Raw genomic sequence first — 21,954 nt, 5'->3', positions numbered from 1 at the left:
ATTTCTCTAAATTCACAAGAAGTCCCAGGGACTTCGTCAGCTCCAAAGTTGAATGTAAGTCCTCCAGACACCTTTCTTCCGATGAGGCTTGAATGAGCCAGTCGTCCAGATAGAGCGAGATCCTTATGCCCGCAAGATGAAGCCACCGGGCAACGTTCCTCATCAGGACTGTGAACACCATAGGAGCTGTACTCAGTCCGAAACAGAGAGCTCTGAACTGGTACACTTGTCCCCAGGACAAATCTCAAATACTTTCTCGACCGAGGATGAATGGGGACATGAAAATAAAGCGTCCCTGGAGGTCCAGAGAGACCATCCAATCGCCTGGTCGCAGCGCATTGATAACAGACTGAGGCGTCTCCATTTTGAACTTTTCTTTGAAGACAAAATTGTTCAGTCTGCTGATGTCCAGGACTGGTCTCCACCCCCCTGACTGTTTTGGAACCAGGAAGAGACGATTGTAGAAACCTGGAGACTCCAAATCCAGGACTCGCTCTATGGCTCTCTTCTCGATCATTTCTTCCAGCAGATCTAAAAGGATCTGTTGCTTCTCCGGACGGTAAGAGGGCGACAGATCTCTGGGAGTTGAGGACGGGGGTTTTCGAGGAACGGGATCCTGTAACCTTTCTTGATTACATTGAGGGACCAGGAATCCGTCCCTCTTACTTTCCAGGCTTCCGAAAACAGGAGAAGCCTGGCTCCTACTGGTGTCTGGAGGTGTAGAAAGTCACTTCTTGCCCCTTTGGGAAGAAGGGGCTCCGCCTCTGGAAAGGCCTCTTCCTCGTGAAAAGGGTCTAGAGGAGGAAGATTTCCCACGAAAGGGCTTCTGTCTCTTAGAGGGTAGTCCCTGCGATGACGTGGATGGGACACTAGGACGTCTGGAAGACTGTGCAAGGAGGTCCTGAGTAGCCTTCTCCTTAAGGCTGGAGGTGAGATCCTTGACTAGCGGCTGGGGGAAGAGATGGCTAGACAGAGGGGCGAAAAGTAATTCAGCCCTCTGGACAGGAGAAACGGACTTTGCTGCAAAATTGCAGTATAAAGCCCTCTTCTTCAGGAGGGTTGTACCAAAATGCGAAGCCAGTTCATCCGCGCCATCTCTGACGGCCTTGTCCATGCAAGACAGCACACTGGACAGCTCCCCCAGAGAGATAGAATCTGGACTACGAGTCCTCAAGTCCAAGGCCCCCAAGCACCAATCCAGAAAGTTAAAGACCTCCATAGACTTGAAAAGGCCTTTCAGATGGTGGTCAGTCTCAGAAAGCGTCCAGGACACTTTCGCCGAAGAAAGGAGAGACCTCCTCGAAGCATCAACGAGACTCGCAAAGTCGCCTTGAGAGGAAGAAGGAACCCTTGAGCCAATTTCCTCTCCCGTCTCATACCACATTCCAGTTTCCCGCACAATCTAGACGGGGGTAGAGCGAAGGAAGATTTCCCTTGAGACTTTCTATCTCCCATCCAAGAGTTGACTCTCTTGAGTGCTTTCCTAGTAGCAAGAGAAGTCTTCATTTGCAGGAAGCCGGGCGATTTCCTCACCTTCAAGAAGCTAACTGCGAAGGGAAAAAGAGGAGCAGAAGGCTGAAATTTGTCTGGAAATAGCTCCTTAAGCATATTAGCCAAAACCTGGTAGTCGGAGAAAGACGACAAGAGGGGGCTGCTCCTGCTCTGCAGAGTCCGACTCCTGAGACAAACCTCCTCTTCGACGGAGGCGACAGGAGAGTCTTCGGGGCTTGAGGAAGACTAAGACCTTTGGGTCCAATTCGGCCAGAGACCTCTTCTCGTGGGAAGAAGCAGAAGAAAAAGTCCTGAAGCAACTTTACAGAAGCGTCCTGCCGAAAGGTCCTGACTGGCGGAGCGTCCTGCTTCACAAGCTGCCGGCGTCCTGACGAGCATCCTGCCTCACAAGCTGCCGAGCGTCCTGGCGAGAGTCCTGATGAGCGAGCTGACAAGCTTCTTGACGAGGTCCTGACGAGCATCGTGCAGAGAATCCAGACGGGAAGGAAGAGAAGCGTCCTGGGAGCGTCCTGCGAACGCCAAAACGAGCGCGATGAGAAGCAAGAGGAGTGTCAAGAAGAGCGTCTTGGCGCGAACTCTTACTAGTGGCTGGCCGAGCTGCAAGAGGGGCGTCCTGATCAGCCAGCGCGTCACGGCGAGGCAAGGAAAGCCGATGATCCGACGAACGATGAGGGCGACACGAGAACCCGCGGGAGAGAGAGACAAACGAAGAGCAGGAGAGGGAGACCTCTTAGATCTCTTAACTGGCAGCGTCAAATCCTTTTGCGGCGCCCTACGAGGCTCCGTCTCCTTAGCAGCGAGAAGGGATGCTAACTGCCGCTGCATATCCTGGAGAAGACGCTCAAGGAGAGGAAACCCTCTCAGGAGAAGGGCTGCTCTTATGAGAAGAAGAGGGGGAAGGAGACGCCCTCCTCCTCCTTCTACCAAGAGGCGACGACAGCTCTCTTCTTGGGGCGGCTGGGACGTTCAACAACGTCCTCCTCAAGAAGTCCTGGTCCTCTTCTGTGGCGGCAAGTCACGCAACCAGTCGGGAGAAGACTCTAAAGCACGAGAAAGAGGAGAAGCGTCCTCCTCAACGAAGCTCCTCTTGAACGAACGAGAGTCCAACCGAGAACGCGACCCCTTGCGTGGAGAGGGCGCCTCGGAGGACGAGAAGCAGTCTTTAAGGACCCGTGCGCGAGCACGATCCTTGGCAGCCTGGGAAACGTCAACAAGGCCTGCCAAGGGACGCCAGATCGGTGGGGTCCCGTAACCTCTTGCGGCTTCTGGACATGCCCATTCCCTAAGTCCTGGGAGTTCGGCAGAGGTCCAGGCCTAGAGGCATTATAGGGCCGATCTGACGCCCCCTCCACAACACTGGGGGGATCACTACACTTCACTACATTTTCAATAGCCAACACCTTAGACTCCAAAGTACGAATGGAGCTCAAAATCTGCGCAAGGGCATTACCTTCCACAGATGCAATCACAGGGTTCGAAGGCGACTCTACAGGGAAAGGTGAAGCATTAGTAGGATTAACAGGAGATATATTAACCCTTTCATATCTGTATAGTTATCACATCACTGAGGGCACATGAGCCCCGATGTGTCTGGGAGCGCTCGACAGTGCAAAAAAATAATTATTTCGAAAATTCAGCAAAAATAGAAATTTTATGCCAACAACGTTCATTTTGCTGTCCTTTTTTTCTAAATGTTTATATTTTATGGTGGAATAGTCAGAATAAGAGTCCCAGCCCTCTAAATACAAAAAAATGTGAGTTATTTCACGAAAAAAAAAATCTTTACTTATTTTTATATTTTCGTTCGTAACCCAAAAACTATGAATGTCAGGCGAATGAATTATTTTTTATGAGAAAGCCAACAAAATTCTCTAAATATCGACATATAAAAGAATGGAAAACGAATAAGACCAGTTGGTGAAAAAATTGATAGAAAAAGGGCAAGAAAAGAGCGCTCTGCCCCACCTTGCGTATGGTGAGAATTATCGATAGAAAAAGTTTTTTTGAAGAGCCCTATCTCGGTTATTTTTCATAGAAATTACTTTGTAAATATACGAAAATGTAGAGGAAAAGTTGAAGAATAATGTGAGAGTCAAGAAAAATGGCTTTGGTAACGGCAACAGTTTCATTTTGACGTTATAAATTGATTGAAATGAAAAAATGTTACCGTTGTCAACATTATCGTTCAGAGCTCAAAAGCTATAACAGTTAGGCGAATGGATTATTTTTTATAAGAAAGCCAAGAAAATTCTCTAAATATTGATATATAAAACAATGAAAAACCAAAATAAGTCCAGTTGGAAAAAATTGATAGAAAAGAGGGTAAAAACAGAGCGATTTGCCCAGCGTATGGTGAGAATTATCGCTAGAAAAAGTTTTTTTGAAGAGCCCTATCTCGGTTATTTTTCATAGAAATTACTTTGTAAATATACGAAAATGTAGAGGGAAAAGTTGTAGAATAAAGTGAGAGTCAAGAAAAATGGCTTTGGTAACAGCAACAGTTTCATTTTGACGTTATAAATTGATTGAAACAAAAAAAAATGTTACCGTTGTCAACATTATCGTTTGTAGCTCAAAAGCTATAACAGTTAGGCGAATGAATAATTTTTATAAGAAAAAGCCAATAAAATTCCTAAATATTGACATATAAAACAATGGAAAACGAATAAGTCCAGTTGGTGAAAAATTGATAGAAAAGAGGGTGAGAAACAGAGCGCTCTGCCCGGCCTATGGTGAGAATTATCGCTAGAAAAATTTTTTTTTAAGAGCCCTATCTCGGTTATTTTTCATAGAAATTACTTTGTAAATATACAAAAAGTAGAGGAAAAGTTGAAGAATAAAGGAAAGTCAAGAAAAATGGCTTTGGTAACGGCAACAGTTTCATTTTGACGTTATAAATTGATCAAAAACGAAAAAAAAGTTAGCGTTGTCAACATTATTGTTTGTAGCTCAAAAACTATAACAGTTAGGCGAATGAATTATTTTTTATGAGAAAGCCAAGAAAATTCTCTAAATATCGACATATAAAAATGAAAAACGAATAAGTCCAGTTGGTGAAAAATTGATAGAAAAGTGGGTAAGAAACAGAGCGCGCCCAGGCATAATGGTGAGAATTATTGCTAGACATTTTTTTTGAAGAGCCCTACCTCGGATTTTTCATAGAAATTACTTTGTAAATATACAAAAATGTAGAGGAAAGGTTGAGGAATAAAGTGAAAGTCAAGAAAAATGTCTTTGGTAACAGCAAGTTTCATTTTGACGTTATAAGCTGTTCGAAACGAAAAAAAAAATGTTACCGTTGTCAACATTATCATTCGTAGCTCAAAAGCTATAACAGTTAGGTGAATGAATTATTTTTTATGAGAAAGCCAACAAAATTCTCTAAATATCGATATATATGATAATGAAAAATGAGATTCAGAGCCCTGCCTAAAATCCAGACATCTCTTATGTGATGCACTAACGAATTTCCGCTAGTTTTACCGTAAAAACTTTGCGAAAGCATGTTGGAAACTGTTCTCGATTGACGTCGCTGTATGTAAACAGCCACACGTGTTTAGCCAACCTCATACACATGGTCTCTGACAGAAGTGTGGCCTGCCAGGCCTGCGTGGAGGTGCGATCAGCTGATGTCATTGTGAGAATTTTACTACGCCATGGATTTGCGCATGCACAGTAGAGGAACTAAAAATTTATAGAAAATAGAGGATACCAAACAGAGTGTTTCCAATAATGTAATCCTACATTTTATAAAAAAATGTAAGATACGAGAGAGAAACGTGGGTAGGATCAGCTGATTTCATTGTGAGAAATTTACTATGCCAGGGAATTGCGCATGCGCAGTATAGGGACTGCTTGCCTGGAGTATCGATGCCTCCTGAGTTACACGGTCCAAGGTATGCTTTAGCCTATGGAAACCACCAACTGTCCGAAAATAAAAAAATTTATCCCTACCACACGCATTTAAAAATGTTGGTAAATTTTACGTAAAATTACGTCAGTCAGAAAAGAAGGGGGGTAGGGGGTTGTTGCGTAATATTACGTCAATTGGACAGGAATGGGTTAATACCCTGACTCCCACCAACTGACACACTCCTGGAGGAGGACCTCCTTACACAGTCACTCTCTAACTTGCGTACGTAAGAATCGTAAGCCTTCCAATCAGAATCAGGCAACGATTCACACTCCTTGCAGCGATCATCCAACAGACAGACATGCCTCCTACATCTCATGCATACTGTGTGAGGGTCTACCGAAGCTTTCGGTAGCCTCACCTTACACTCCTTCACAACACACACCCTGAAACTAGCAGAACTAGAACCAGACATCTTGTTCAAGAATTAGTCAAAACCAAAATCAAATCAGTCCACAGAAGCGTATGCCTATCCACAAATCCAAAGTCACAAACCAAAAGACAATCAGAATACTCAGTGGAAAAGTTTCCGAAATCCAACGGCGGAGGTATTGACAACAGGTGTTGACAATATCGGCGACAGAGAAAATCTGAATAGAAAATGGGAATGGTTCCTGATACCCGCCTCCCAGCGGTGGGAATGGGTACTAACCACCTGGCCCAACTGCGTGTGCCATAAGTTTTTGAATTTCTGTCGGTCCCTATCGGAGAATACAGCTATATATATATCTGTCAGGTAAGTGTCATGAACAAATCCAAAATTAATGTCATTATATGTCAAAGATATATATATGGCAGAGTTGACCTACAGCATTGCACTAAACATTCTATTATAAGAATGGATAACCTGCGTAATCCTCACAAGAGGTCACAAATTCAAACTTCAGATTAACCATGAAGTACACATACAGTACCTATATTCCTACTAAACGTCAACTTCCCGACAGAATCGTTGATCAATTTGACAATAACAAGCATAATTCTCAAAGAAATGGCAAGTTCCATATTACTATACACATTAAGACACATCAAGGACCTTCTCACATTGCTTTTAGTTAGTTTTTCTTCACTAGATGTATTTTGAATAGGTTCTTTGTCATTTGCTGTGTTGTTACGCTGACAGCAAACCGAGTAGTGTTGCCAGGGAGTATACTGAAGCATCAGTTCCCGGCAAGAATCACTAAAGACAGTCATAAGGTTGTTAACATGCTGTAGTAGATCTGATTCTTCTGCACTGAAAATAACATCATATTAAGAGATATTAGTTGCAGTGTAAAGTTCATCAAGAAACAATGAAAATACAAGTACCATCCGACATACAACCTGCTCGACATACGACCACTCGCACTTACAACTGTACTTCTGGCAGCGGGGCTGGGCAGGCTGATGCATGAGAGTAATTGCTGTATAAGTTTACCACTGAGTTACTTGGCAATGCTCCATCTCAGGAGAGCTCTCTCATCATTCATGCAGCATCATTTTTAGTACCTGCCCTAGCATCATACAGTATTAACTGTACTATTGGCTGAATTGCAAACCGATTTAAGTTAAAATCAACTTCTGGCATGCAAGCAAGAACCTAACTCACTTGTAACTCAATGCCTACATGTACATAATACTATACATTACATAAATGATTAAAATATACCAGTAGAAGTACATTACGGTTAGAAGTACATTACGGTAAAAAGACTGAAATAATGATTGTATATTACATTACAGTACTATGTAGGTACTGTACTTTAAATAGCAAAGGTTTGATATCAAGTAATAGCCCGAACTTATGCAACGATAGGTTCCAGATCCCCTTGCGCAAGGGGAATTTCTGCGTAAGTTTGGCATGGTCCCTAAAAATGCTAATAGATGCATATTTCTAGAATTTAAATACTAAATATGACCCTAATCATGCTCCCATAGTATTATACTAACTTTTAAATGAAATTAAAGTTACTGTAATTTCATTTAAAAGTTAGCTTAATACATTACAGTAAACCCCCCATATTCGCAGGGGATGCATACCACACCATCCTGTGAATAGCTAAAATCCGCGAATACTTAAAACCCCTCTAAAAACACTTAGAACTGCCTATTTTGATAGTTCAAACATAAAAAAAACTCTATAAATGCTTATACCTGAGTATTTTAATAGTTTTATCACAAAAAGTGCATTTAGTCATGAAAATTATAAGAAAATACAATAATTAGTGAATATTTCTCAGTGAAAAATACCACAAATGGGTGAATTTTCCGTGAATAATGTGTATATATGTTCCATAGAGAAATCTGCGAATAGGTGAGTCTGCGAATCATGAGAACATGAATACGGGGGTTTAATGTACCTTAAAAAAGGAAATAAATGGCTGACGTAAAAATATAGGTGTGTGTGAAGATTAATATTGTATACTATTTCTCTCTCTCCCCCCACCAATCTATTTTTAGAAGTCTTCTCAACCTCGTTTTTAAAAACTTCTTTATTCTGTCTCTTTCTCTTTGTTCTGAAATGCTCAATGTCTCTATGTTTTAACGGCGCATTTACAGTTTGTAGATGATACAGGTAAAATTAGATCAATTTAAAATTATCTACTGTACCGGTAAAGACATACAGAGAAACAGTACTATGTAGGTTGCACTAACTACGAACGAGAGAGAGAGAGAGAGAGAGAGAGAGAGAGAGATATAACAGTTGTCCTTACTTGAGAGAGTGAAACTTTTTTATGAAATATTAAGGACACAGAGAGAGAGAGAGAGAGAGAGAGAGAGAGAGAGAGAGAGAGAGAGAGAGAGAGAGAGAGAGAGAGAGAGAGAGAGAGAGAGAGAAACCTTTGCCCGCTAATCAGCAAGACTCCCCGTTCTTGTCATGTTAAATTGACATGTCTGACAGCTTTGCCTTCGAGCTTCTTCACAAAATTGAGGGAAAGATATTTGTTTGTTTAAATTACGTATCGTATCACATATGAATTTTGTCACTACAGTTATATTATTATTATTATTATTATTATTGCTTAATCTTATTAACCTTATTAATATTTGAATCATACAAAACAAATAAACATATACATGTACCATAAAAATTCTCTTATTTCAGTAAAGAGAGAGAGAGAGAGAGAGAGAGAGAGAGAGAGAGAGAGAGAGAGAGAGAGAGAAATTATGACTTTTATTATTTAATGTTATTTAAATTACACATAAAAGCTTGAAAACTTATAAATTACATAAAAAATTAAACATAAACACTTTTGCAGGGTTTCTCAGTATTCACAAATGTTTGTGTGTCTGTGAAAAACTTGTTTATGCAATTAGTTAGGTTCCAATGAAAAGTTCACATGTCTGTGAATTCGCGCAACTTGAATCGCACAGGTTCTGGGTATTACTGCATGCCCTACCCAGTATGTTGGCCAATTTCTTGGGTTTGACTTACATCCATTTTGACTTAAAACTGCTTGGTCGAAACCAAGCTCGGTTGTAAGTAGGATGGTACTTGTAGTCATATTTCACTTATCAGCACTTACAAATTCAAAGGTGTAGCAGACAGGGGCAAAGTCCTGAAACAAGAAAAGCACTTATCGCCTTAGCCTACAAAAACCTACCCAAATCTTAGCCTACCTTTGTAATTCACTTTGCCTACTCTATCCTCATCTAAAAGATAATCAAATAAAGGGTCGTTGCTTCATATAAGGAATAGTATGCCAGTAAGGGCATTTAGGTCTTGACTGGTAGTTAGTATAACTTCTTTATTGCATATGAAAACTTTACAAGCTAGGCTAGGATATGATAATAGATTTCATGACTGACTATCCTAGCTAACCTACACAGACTGAGTTGGAGTATTTTACTTGAAAATTTATACACAAAACTACAATAATATGTTATCATTTTTAAGAAATCAAATTGAAAAAAGGTTGCATTTCATTTCTCTTAGGTTGCTGAATGCTGGTGATGGGGTAGGCAAGCCTATGCAGCTCAGTCCCTAATTGGGACTATTATTTCACATATTATACAGTAAAGTTATTTTTTTATATTTATACTGTAACTTCAGATCAGTCAACATTAACTATACAACCATCATAGTCAATCAAAATTTAATACAGGGTAAACCAGAGCTCCACTTTATTTTCTGCTTAAGGCAAAACAAGCCAATTATACATCTGAAGTGTGCAAAAGCCTTCCCAAAAGCCTACATTGGTCTTAATACTAATATAATGTGTACTGTTATACTGTTATTACAATAAATGTAAATAGAATACAAAAACATGACATTTTTGAAAGATCCTCTAAAACTTCACCTTAGTACTCCAATTTGTGAAATAATTATCTCAGTCCACTAATTTCCCTTGATTTGATATTATCATAGCTATGTCTTGTACTAAATTTAAAACTGGAACACATTAAGCCCTTACTTACTTTAAAGTTCTGCAATTTACTATGCATATTTACTTTAAATTCTGAAATAAAATAAAATATAAAACTTGGAATATAATAAAATTTATTTTAGATGAACATCTAAACACTGTATTCAGAACTGTAGACAAAGGAACCATCTCCAACTGTGGTAAGATTGAGGCAAAAGCACGGTGAATATTATACCTCAACACTCCAATGCCAAAGTCATTGTGACAAATATTTCCCTTCCCCAAAAACCCCTTCAACATCATTCAGACAATCTGCACATGGCATTCACATTATACCAATAAATGTGGTGCAAGCTCAACTAGCTATGCAGTTACTAGAATAGTAGCACACTTCCACTAGAGTACACTTCATGCTCTCATGCAAAAGTTTTCAATTGTATTTATACTTTTGGGAGATTTTTTATGTTTAAGCTGTATACCTTTTTGCCCCAAAAAAGAGAACATTGACAGCATAGTGCAGAAACAGGAAGATGTAGATAAGCAAGATATAACAGTGTAAAAACAGAGCAGATCAAATATGAAAATATAATAGTACAGAATAATGTTAGCATATTACAGACAATAAACCTCGGCATAAGATACTCCTATTTTTAAGGTTTGAAAAGAATGAAGAAAGATTTTGGAAAACATTTCCTTCAGTAGTAACTTTAAGAGAGCAACATCATTATCACAAAATAAAGTACAGTATAACATGATCAACTTAAACCTCTGGTCACTGACTTTTAAATCATATAAATTTCTTGTGTAAATTCTAAAACTGTTTTAGTTAATATATAAAAATTACATTTTTATAATAAAATAAAGTTTTATATATACTTACCAAGTAATTACATAGCTATAGTTTCCACTTTAACGGCAGCTTAGATTCAAAATTTCACAGGTAGCGCTTCAATGCAGTTTGTGCAGGTGATCAGCCTGTCCCACTAACAGAATATTGGAACGACCTAGTAAACAATTCTCATTCGTTTCATGCTTATGTCCATTAGAGGGGAGGAGGGTGGGCTCTGATTCTGTAATTACTTGGTAAGTATATATAAAGCTTTATTTTATTATAAAAAAAGTCATTTTTATGTAAGTAACTTACCACGTAATTACATAGCTGAATCTCACATTGACAGGAGGATACAGTAAAGCCCGCCAATAGCTAAAATCTGCGAATACTTAAAACCCCTCTAAAAACACTTAGAACTGCCCATTTTGATAGTTTAAACACAGAAAAACCCTATAAAAATGCATATACCTGAGTATTTTAATAGTTTTATCACAAAAAGTGCATTTATTCATGAAAATTATATGAAAATACAGTAATTAGTGAATATTTCTCAGTGAAAAAAATACCGCGAATGGGTGAATTTTCTGTGAATGATGGCTAGATATGTTCTACAGAGACCCCCGCGAATGCGTGAGTCCACGAATCAAGAGACCGCGAATACGGGGGGTTTACTGTAATATCAGCCAATTCTGGAGGTTCATGCAAAGTGACTTAAGATAATTCTGTGCAAAGAGAAATTGAATAACAAGAATTAGCTTACACTATGGTACATTGTATACATATACGGTAGCGTACCCTACATTATATGGTACTTTATATTCACATATCGTATTATACAAACGTCAACATAATGAATATGACATTTTTATGATAAAATGATGTTTCATTATACTTACCAAAACACTGTAAAAGCTTTTATCTCTTTAAAATCGACACGTCCGAGATATAAATTTTCAAACTTTGTTTGGAACGCTGATACAATTGGCGGAGACCCAACCCCACGGATGCCGGTGAGGGTAGCGTGGCAGGAGACATACCCATAAACCCAGGTCAGTTTCATTCTCGGGCGTACTGGGAACGCATCTCGCGCGTCCGTCTGCCTCAAACTGTTTGGGTTCCTTTGTCTGCTTGCACTTGGTTGTGGCGTCTCTCCTTGGTGAAGTACTCAATTGCCTGTTTATTTATCTAGCTAGCCTAGCTCTGGGAATTCGTAGCTATGTTGGATTCAAGCTTCTCGGGATCCAGAGTTTGCGCAGGGAATTTGTGCTCCGCCAAACTAGTTAAACTTAAATACGATCGCCATTCTTTGTGTACAGCATGTATGCATCTTTTAAAATGTTATGCCTTAATTCACTGTATCCAATAATATTGTATATACAGTATTCTTATATTGCTTTTGTATTGTAAATTGTGGTCATAGCGATAGCGTAAATGAATCTCTAGATACTTTATTTATATGGGGCAACGTTATTTTTCGTTATACGAAGTGTTTTTAAGTCGAAATATAACTAAAATACGTCTCGTTGTGAAATTAATTTATCTATTTTTTCGTTAATAGATGACGATGGCCGTTTGGGGACGTTTGTTTTGTGTAAAAAAATTCAAGATTCCGTTCGCTATTTTCACTTGATTTCATCATAATACGAGCTTTACGTATTTATCGTTTATTGGCGTAAAAATAACAGTAATGTGTTCTTTCATGCCCAGTAGTTTTGATTAAAATACTTTCTCTCCAATTTTAATTACGATCGAGTTTCATCCATGTTGCCGATTCACAGTAATTTACAGTATAGTCATTAGCAGCTTGAACATTGTTTTCTCAGCTTCAGCTACAACTTGCAGCTTAAATTTAGCAGTATATTTCCTTGACGATCTTTTATCCATACCGAATGTGGGTATAATGTAAAAATATATCAGTCCTATTCTACTTAACGTCATTTGTGCTACAAGCTACGGTAATTGTGTATTACCGTACGATGGTTGAAATACCAGGTAAACAGCTGTTGTTATCCGATTCAGTTATAAGCAAAACAACAGTTTATCGGTCAGTTGTTTATGGCTGTATGCATTTACGCAAGAGTATAACGTTACTAACAATACTTTTATCATTCTCTTTTACTTTTTTAAGTAGAAGATGGGATAAAGAGATGGAGGAAAAGTTGTCTACTGTAATTTGGTCTCTCTCACTGTCTGATTATGCTGCTGCGTGCACCCGGGCAAAATTTAAAAATATTTTATAAATAATATAGTCTATCGGTATTAATTGCTCACCCCATTGCAAAATCGAATTATCATAAGGTGAATTATCGTAACTTGAGCATTACCTGAGTATTTTAATAGTTTTATCACAAAAAGTGCATTTAGTCATGAAAATGAGATGAAAATACAGTAATTAGTGAATATTTCTTAGTGAAAAATACCATGAATGGGCAAATTTTCCACGATTAATGGGTAGATACGTTCCACAGAGAAATCCGTGAATACGTGAGTCTGCGAATCGTGAGTCCGCAAATCGTGAGATCACGAATACAGGGGGTTTACTGTACTTTATAATGGAATGCTGTAACATTCGAGATATACTTTTAAGGCAAAACTATTATCTACAGCTTGCTAGTATATTAAGGCCGTAAAAAAATTCATAAATTGCAAAGGTTATGGCCTAATGAAAAAACTAACATACACCAATTATTTTATAATAGTGTCTAGACCAATTACTTTATAATGGAGTGTTGTAACACTCGAGAATTACTTTTAAAAACAAAACTATTACAGTATCTGCGGCTCGCTAGTAGTTTATAGCCGGAAAACATTTGAAAATGCGTAATATTCAATTTACTTTTATGATGGAAGGTTGTAACATCCAACAATTACTTTTAATGAAAAACTATTATCAATGCTGCCAAAAGCCTAACCGGTAGTTAGTTAGTTAGTTATAAATGATTTGTTTAACCAGACCTCTGAACTCTTTTAGGGTTCTTCTCGGGCTGGAAGCCTAACTGGTAAACAAACCATCAATGCAAATGGCGTTGTTTACCGGCGGCTCGATGATGACTGAATCAACGTAAAACAAAATAAGATAAAACTCACCCTGAAAGATTTCAGCTTGAAAGCTACAATATATGCATTCCGATGGTTGATTTAAAGAATCCTCCACCACAATCCAGTAAAACACTGGAAAATAATGAAAAAGGCTACCAAGTGTTGTCACCACGGACGGCAGGAAACGAATGAGAATTGTTTGCCAGGTCGTTCCAATTTTCCGTTGGTGGGACAGGCTGATCACGAACACAAACTATATTGAATCTAAGCTGCCATTACAGTGGAAACTACAGCTTTGTAACTACTTGGTAAGTTACTTATATAAAACTGTTTATCATTTACCTTACAAATCTGTACTCTTAATATGTAGTAAAAGTAAATTAGTTACTTTTCCTAATGCAGGAGTTACATTTTCGAGTCTGAAGAGAGTTGACATGAAAGGTGTACATTACTCACAATCTATATTAATACAAGCTGCATCAGAAGACTTACAAGGAACTTGGAGTTGAACAGTGTGTACTGCTTGTGTCATCAAGTTTGGGGGGACCATGGATACATACATCACAAACTTTGTCATCACTTCTGTCAACAGTGCTCCTACTTTCTGCAGGTGACACAGTTCGGCAACAGGTTTCATCTAGAAATTGAAAATCAGCTGATGACTAGTTACTTACTACTGCATCACATGACAGTTAACAATATCAATAGGATACTGTATGTAATACGTATAACTCACTATACATTTTATTTATGCAGAGAAATTTAAGTTACATAAAGGGAGTCACAATTAGATAGATTTAGAGGTTAATATAATCAATCCATTTTGCTCTAATGTTCATTAAAATTTATATATCTTTACATTCAATAGTTATATAAATCCTGCTATTTAAAACTTTGTCCACTCCTGGCCACATAATAGACGAACTCCCGTATTTATCCTTCGGTTTATGGAGATAGCACTGAAAATGTGTGGTGGAACTGGTATTCACTAGATGATTTCTAACCTAAAACCTCATCCATCACTGCTTTTGCATGCTTTACAATCTATGGGAGCGTTACAAATTAATTTTCATGTACCTTGAAAATTGAAGTGAGGTCTTGAAAGATGGATGACACTGAGCTGTTCCTTAAGGTATGACTTGCAAATCCTTTCAGCTTGTCTCAACTGCCCACGGCCTCTAGATCTCATAGAACCCAAATACTGTCCAAGGTTGCTAACACGACTTGACTGCTCACAGTTGTAATAGTCTAGCGAAACCTCCCGTAGCTTCAAATGACATAATTGATGTTAATAAAATGCAGGAGATTTTAGTCTGTATTAATTACTACAATAAAAAGAACCCAGAGAAAAAATATTACTAGCCAATATCAAGATATATTCCCAGAATACATAAAAAAGAATTCTATAATGAACATCTGGCTGCATTTGGAACAAATTTATAGGTCTCATTTTACTGCAATACAGTAAATTTAAAACACAAGATTTTAATTGTATACTTCAACTAACCATTACAGGACTTCACAAGTTGCATATTAATTTCAGCATCTCACTCACCAATGAAAACGGATCATTAGCTGAATAATAAGGATTATCTGGAGTAAATACAATTAGAGATGGTCCACTTTGTAAAACCTTATTCAAAGCTAAACTCTTTGTGCCAGGAACCTCAATCCATGTTGCTGTTTCATCCAGTCGCTTGAATGCCCAATTGGTGATACTTTCACTGTCAGCTGTGCTTGCAGCTGTATACACCTGGAAGAAACAAAGTTACAGTCATAAGAAAATTTTGGGGACAAAGGAGACACTGTAATATTAAGTTAACCTCTGTACCAAAAAAATTTTCAGGCAAAAAACTATGCATCACAGTCTGCTCATCATTCCATTAACTGGCATTGCCAGTCAAGTGATAAAGTAACAATTACAAGCTCTATGGGAAAAATAGCCTGCAAGCTGGCTCACTCCCTTTCTTTCTCTTCTGCATGAGAAACTGTTTTTCATGAAGAGCCAAAGAAGCATATAATCTTCAAGTTACATTATTATCAGCATGCAGATTTTATTTTATAATGATCAGATAATAAATTATTTTTCTAATAAGAAACCAAGAACTCCTAACATACTGTAACTTGCTTCCTTTAGATTTTTAATTTCTTTATTCGCTTCAGAGGTTAATAGCCTAACTCAAAACTATACAGTACAGTCTATTCGCATAAACACTAAGGAAACAAATAAAAAATCTTCTCAACAAAACTTACAATATGGCCAACAACCACCATAAAATTTAGTCTATTGATTTTACATATGGTTAGCTTATCAATCTACTATCATATGTAATATTTACACACAAGTACTGTTATACAAAATTCTAATATTGAACATATATGAAAAAAAATTTGAAAACTTTATGCAGTTTAATATAAGAAAAACATAGCGAAGGCCTAAACAATGCTGAAAAAAATTACATTTTTATAATAAAGTTTTATATATACTTACCAAGTAACTACATAGCTATTACGTTTCGTTTATCAGCAGCTTAAATTTGAAAATTTGCGGTAGTGTTCCAATATTTTGGTGTAGGTAACTTGCCCTGCCCACTTTCAGGGAAGGATAGGTACACCACTAATAACGAGCCCAATTCGTTTATGCCCTAAACCCATGAGAGGGGAGGAGGGAGGGCTTTGATCATGTAGTTACTTGGTGAGTATATATAAAACTTTATTTTATTATAAAATATCATTTTTATATAGTACCTTACCAGGTAACTACATAGCTGAATCCCACATTGACAGGAGGGGATGCATGGGCTTGTGCTACTTATAAAACACTCATGAATGGAGATGAATTTTAAAATAGTAAGTAGTTAACATGGAGAAATGTTAGTTGTAACTTACCTGGCGAGAGAGCTCCAGCAGGAAAATACTGCCTCTGATGCGGCTATCTCAACCATAGCGGCGTGGCAGTGAAGCCAGAGGCTCCTCTGCATCGGTGGGCCTTTGCAGCTAAGAAGTACTCCGATGGCTGCCAAAGCACACAAAACACAAAAGCCCTTGCCCTGGGCACAGTACCAAACCAAGACCATAAAAAACAAGTTACACATACACCATATAACAGACCAGTTACCATAACCCATTCATAACACAACGTAGTGAATGATGGGTGCTCCGGGTACTCAGTAACCCCCAACTTCCCAAAACTCGACAACCTAATTCAAGGTGAGTAGATAGAGGAGTGTAAGAGTACCCCCTACCTTTCCTCCCCCAACACCATGCCAGCCATGGATAATGGGCCAAGGATACTGCAGTTCTTGTGAACAGTTTTGATGTCATGTAGATAAATATTTGCAAACACTGATTTGCAATGCCAGAAAGTGGATTGCAAAATAGAAGATGGGGATAAATTCCTCTTGATGGAAATCAAAGTCACTACTGCCCTAATTTCGTGGGCTTTAACCTTGCAAATTGGCAAGTCTTCCTCTTGAATCTTGATGTGCGACTCGGAAATCACGCCTCTCAAGAAGAATGCCAATGCATCCTTGGATAAAGGATGAGTTGGACCCTTAACTGAACACCAGATGTTAAGGGATGCGCCTCTGGTATTCTTAGTTCTCTCTAAATAATACTTTAGTGCTCTTACTGGACAAAGAGCTCTCTCTTGGTCTGCAGGACCTAGAATGTCCATTAAACCTTTGATTGTGAATGAACGGGGCCAGGGAAAGGATGGCATTTCATTCTTCGCTAAGAACCCCAAAGTAAAGCAACAGACCGCGTCTCCTTGTGTGAATCCTACCCTCTTGCTCAGAGCCTGTAACTCACTAATTCTCTTGGCAGTAGCTAGAGCGACTAGAAATAGTGTTTTTGTTGTAAGATCCCTGAGGGATGTGGATTGAATAGGTTCAAAAGGTGGACCTGAGAGCCATTTTAAAACAACATCTAGGTTCCAGGATTTGGAATCTGAACTCTCCTGTTTCGCAGTATCTAGTGAATTGACAAGGTCACCGATGTCTTTATCAGTCGATAGATCCAGACCTCTTTGTCTGAATACGGAGTTGAGCATCGTTCTATAGCCTTTTGGAAGAAGATGATACATTGTGTCTTCTGCACCCGCTGCGGAATATTGTCCATTTATTCTGGTAAACGTTGGAGGAAGACTGATGTCTACATCTCGTAACTGCTTCCGCTCTGACAAGCTTCCTGACAATCTGAAGCCTGTCAGAGCGAGAGTGGATAGTCTTAGATGGAACTGGTAAAAGTGCAGTTGCCTGAGTAGATTTTGTTGCTGTGGAAGTAATCTTGGGAAGTCTACTAGGAGATTGAGGAGATCTGGAAACCACTCTCTCTGTGGCCAAAAGGGAGCTACCAGAGTCATCGACACGTTGTTGTGTAGGAGAAATTTGTTGATTACGTCTCTCACCATATTGAATGGTGGGAAGGCGTATACATCCAGGTTTGACCAGTCCTGGAGCATCACATCTGTTGCCCACGCGAGAGGGTCTGGGGCTGGTGAGCAATACAAAGGAAGTCAGTGATTCCTCGACATTGCAAATAGATCTATCGACGGCTTTCCCCACCGTTTCCACAGGTCGGTGCATACCTGCGGATTCAGTGTTCATTCCGTGGGCAGGACCTGTTTGCAATGACTAATTTCGTCCGCTGTAAAACTGAGTTTGCCCTGTATAAAGCGGGTAACAATCTTGGTTTGGTTTCCTTGCGCCCAGGTAAGGAGATCTTTGGTCGCTTGATGCAGTGAGGAGTGGGTCCCTCCCTTATTCTTTATGTAGGCCAGAGATGACATATTGTCCGAGTGGACTATGACTGTGGATTTGTAAGTTGCTGTTGAGAAATGTTGAAGGGCTAAGTGAATTGCCTTCAGCTCCTTCACGTTGATATGAAGTTCTTTCTCAGGTTGTGATCATGTCCCTGACACTTTGTTGTTTTCTAAGAGAGCCCCCTAACCCAGATCTGATGCGTCTGAGTATATTGTGAGGTTGGGGCTCAGAGGGTGTAGAGATTTCCCTTCTGCAAACCTACCTATTACAAGCCACCACCAAAGGTCCTCTTTGATCTCGGGGGCGATTGGGAAAACAAACGAGTCCGGAAGAAACTTCCTCTGCCAACTGGCTTTTAGAAAGAATTGTAGCACTCTCATGTGAAATCTCCCTAATGGAACGAACTTTTCTAAGGATGAGAGTTCCTAGTAAAATCATCAATTCATTGGTCGAGCATGACGGGAGAGAGAGGAATTTCTGAACTGTCCGAATGCAGGCTTTTATTCTCTTGTCAGAGGGGAAAGCCTGAAAATCCAAAGAGTTGATCTTCACTCCCAAATAAAGAATTGATTGACTCGGGACTGATTGGGATTTGTCTAGGTTTATCAGTACGCCCAATTCTTGGGCTAACACAAGTCTTCTTTAGGTCCTCTGTGCAACTTGATTCCGAGGGGGAAGTGTAGGAGCCAGTCGTCTAAATAGACAAATGTTGATCCCATGAGATGTAGCCATTTTGCCAATGGGGCGAGGACACAGGTGAAAACTTGAGGGGTTGTCGATCGTCCGAAGCACAGTGCTCAAAATTGGAAGACCTTGTCCTAGAACACAAACCATAGATTATTTCCTGGCCTCTGGGTGGACTGGAACGTGGAAATATGCGTCCTGCATGTCTGTGGTTGCCATCCAATCCCCTTGACGGATGGAAGACAGAACTGAGTGGGTTGTTTCCATTTTGAATTTCATAGTCTGAATATAGAAATTCAGGGCGCTGACATCCAGGACAGGTCTCCTACCTCCCAATGACTTTAGGACGACGAATAGGCGGTTGTAGAACCCCTGTTGAGCCTGTCTCTCTTTGATGAGTAGAGACAATACTCCCTTAAGTAAGGACAACTGTTATCTCTCTCTCTCTCTCTCTTTTTCGTAGTTAGCCAACCTATGTATTACTGTTTCTCTGTATGTATGTCGTTAACTGTATAGTAGATCATTTTAAATTGATCTAATTTTACCTGTACTGTTTACACTGTAAATGCACCATTCTAAAACATAGAGTATTTCAGAACAAAGAGGAAGAGACAAAATAAAGAAGTTTTTAAAAACACGGCTGAGAAGACTTCTAAAAACAGATCAGTGGAATGGGGGGAGAGAGAAATAGTATACTAATCTTCACACACTCCTGTATTCTTACATTAACCATTTATTTCTTTTTTTAAGGGTAATGTATTAAGCTAACTTTTAAATGAAATTAAAGTAACTTTAATTTCATTTAAAAGTTAGTTTAATACTGAATTTCCATCTTTTGATATTAACATAAGAATAATAACTTCTCTCTCTCTCTCTCTCTCTCTCTCTCTCTCTTCTCTCTCTCTCTCTCTCTCTCAAACATAAATAATTTAACTTGATATTTCAAGTAGTTCTCGTAATCTCTCAGTCTCCGTAATGAATGATAACTCCTCTCATCAGTAGATAGTTCTCTTGATCTCTCTCTCTCTCTCATGTTTTACTTTTTTACCTGTACAGTAGATAGTTTAAATTGATCTACGAAGTGTAAATGCGCTAGTGTGGCAAATACATTCTAAAACACACAGACATAATAACTAAGAGTTGTATTAGTCAAAATAAAAAACACTATGAAAAAAATTTCAGAACAAAGAGAAAGAGACGTAGAATAAAAAAGGGGAGAGAGAAAGAGAGAAATTCTCTTCCAACTCTCTATTTTTATGTCAACCATTTATTTCTTTTTTTGATGGTAATGTATTAAGCTAACTTTTAAATGAAATTACAGTACCTTTAATTTCATTTAAAAGTTAATGAAATTACAGTACCTTTAATTTCATTTAAAAGTTAACTTAATAATTTGGGAGCATGATTAGGGCCATATTTAGTGTTTAAACTTTATGAATAAGCATTTATTAGCATTTTTAAAGACCATGCCAAACTTACACGGAAATTCACCCTGCGCGAGGGGTTCTGGAACCTAACCTCGAATAAGTTTGGGGTATGACTGTATCTCCTCTTGGATAAGGCAGAAGGAGGAGTGCAGAATACCGCTTTCCCCATATTCCTCTTATCTGTCAGCCAGCTCTCAATGCTTGACAGAGCTTTCTTTGACGATGACGATAGCACCGTTTTAAGCAGCCTAGAAGCTTCCGGAGACTGTCTCATCATAAAAGAAGAACCCGGCGATGAGGGAGTCGCTGGGGAAAAGAAGTCCAGGAAGCAAAACAAGAAGTATTTCAAAAGGCAAGCGTAGGCTGTAGACGGCTGATCCTGTTCTACGTCCTCTTCTACAGACGAAATGGGTGAGTCAAATCCTCGGACTCATGAGTCACTGTCGGTTTAAGTAAAAGATCCATAATACTGTCTAAGCGTTGTTTAATCGGTTCCAGAGCCAGATCCTGAACCGGACGATAAGTGGAGTGAGGCATCGGATGCCTGGATGGATACGGCGCCAGCACGGAAGGGGAGTGATCGCACACTGATGACAGCATGCGAACTACATGCTGATCTGGTTACACAGGCGCATCGGATCCTCTAGATCCCACTGTGCGCTTGGATCTCTTGGATCCCACTAAACACTTGGATCCCGCAGATCCCATTTGATGAATAGATCCCTCGGATCCCACTGGACGAATGGATCCCTCAGACACCACTGGACGACTGGATCCCTCGGATCACGATGGATGTCTGGATCCACTAGATCCTGAAGCATGATCTCCTGTTTCTTGGAGATCCACTTGGGCAACAAAAACTGACGCTCTGACACAGACACTACAGGCGACACATTAGATGGATCATCCCAAAAACTACATGAAGGTTTGGGACTCAGATCCCGATTTCTGTTCTGCTTGCATGAGATCGGAAAATCAGACTCTGCTGCAGATATTGGCCTTTTCAGTGGCCTGGATGCACTTTTGAAGTGCCAGCCACGCATCTGACTCGCTTTGCACTTGGATTCGTCGGATCCCCAATCCGAATCACTTGACGAAAGGGCATGAACTTCAATATGGACGCCTTTCCAGCAGCTGTCCGCCGAGTCCTGGGAATTTTGAACAACAGGCTCGGTTGAGGGGGCGACTACCTGTGGGCAAACCCCACCGACCTCCCTGGGACTTATGGTTTGCCTCCTCCCAGGTTTAGGGGAGTTTGACAGGGACCTTTGTCTAGGAGCATCGATGGGATGAGTAGCCACCTCCTCCACTGACACAACACTTGCACCAAAATCACTGGCACTAAACTTATCCATAAGGCCCCTCACTGAAGCCCCTATTTGAGCTATAGTGTTAACTAAGAGACCAAATTTCTGGTCCATTCTGGCTTCCAGATTGG

General features: G+C 39.5%; 1 protein-coding gene across 9 annotated transcripts in view; it reads right to left on the bottom strand.

Annotated features, from left to right (window-relative positions):
• Positions 1-21,954, bottom strand: part of LOC136847414 (thioredoxin domain-containing protein 11) — a 225,315-nt gene that overhangs the window by 30,091 nt on the left and 173,270 nt on the right. For all 9 annotated transcript variants that reach the window (XM_067119083.1, XM_067119079.1, XM_067119076.1 and 6 more), the window contains 4 exons: positions 15,198-15,395; positions 14,720-14,909; positions 14,135-14,279; positions 6,470-6,659 (listed from right to left, as the gene is read on the bottom strand). In XM_067119083.1, coding sequence (XP_066975184.1) covers positions 6,470-6,659; positions 14,135-14,279; positions 14,720-14,909; positions 15,198-15,395 — 723 coding nt within the window. The remainder of the gene's footprint in view (positions 1-6,469; positions 6,660-14,134; positions 14,280-14,719; positions 14,910-15,197; positions 15,396-21,954) is intronic.

Source organism: Macrobrachium rosenbergii, chromosome 16 (assembly GCF_040412425.1).
Source record: "Macrobrachium rosenbergii isolate ZJJX-2024 chromosome 16, ASM4041242v1, whole genome shotgun sequence".
In the NCBI taxonomy this organism is placed as follows: domain Eukaryota; kingdom Metazoa; phylum Arthropoda; class Malacostraca; order Decapoda; family Palaemonidae; genus Macrobrachium; species Macrobrachium rosenbergii.
This window is presented reverse-complemented; position numbering and strand designations above follow the sequence as displayed.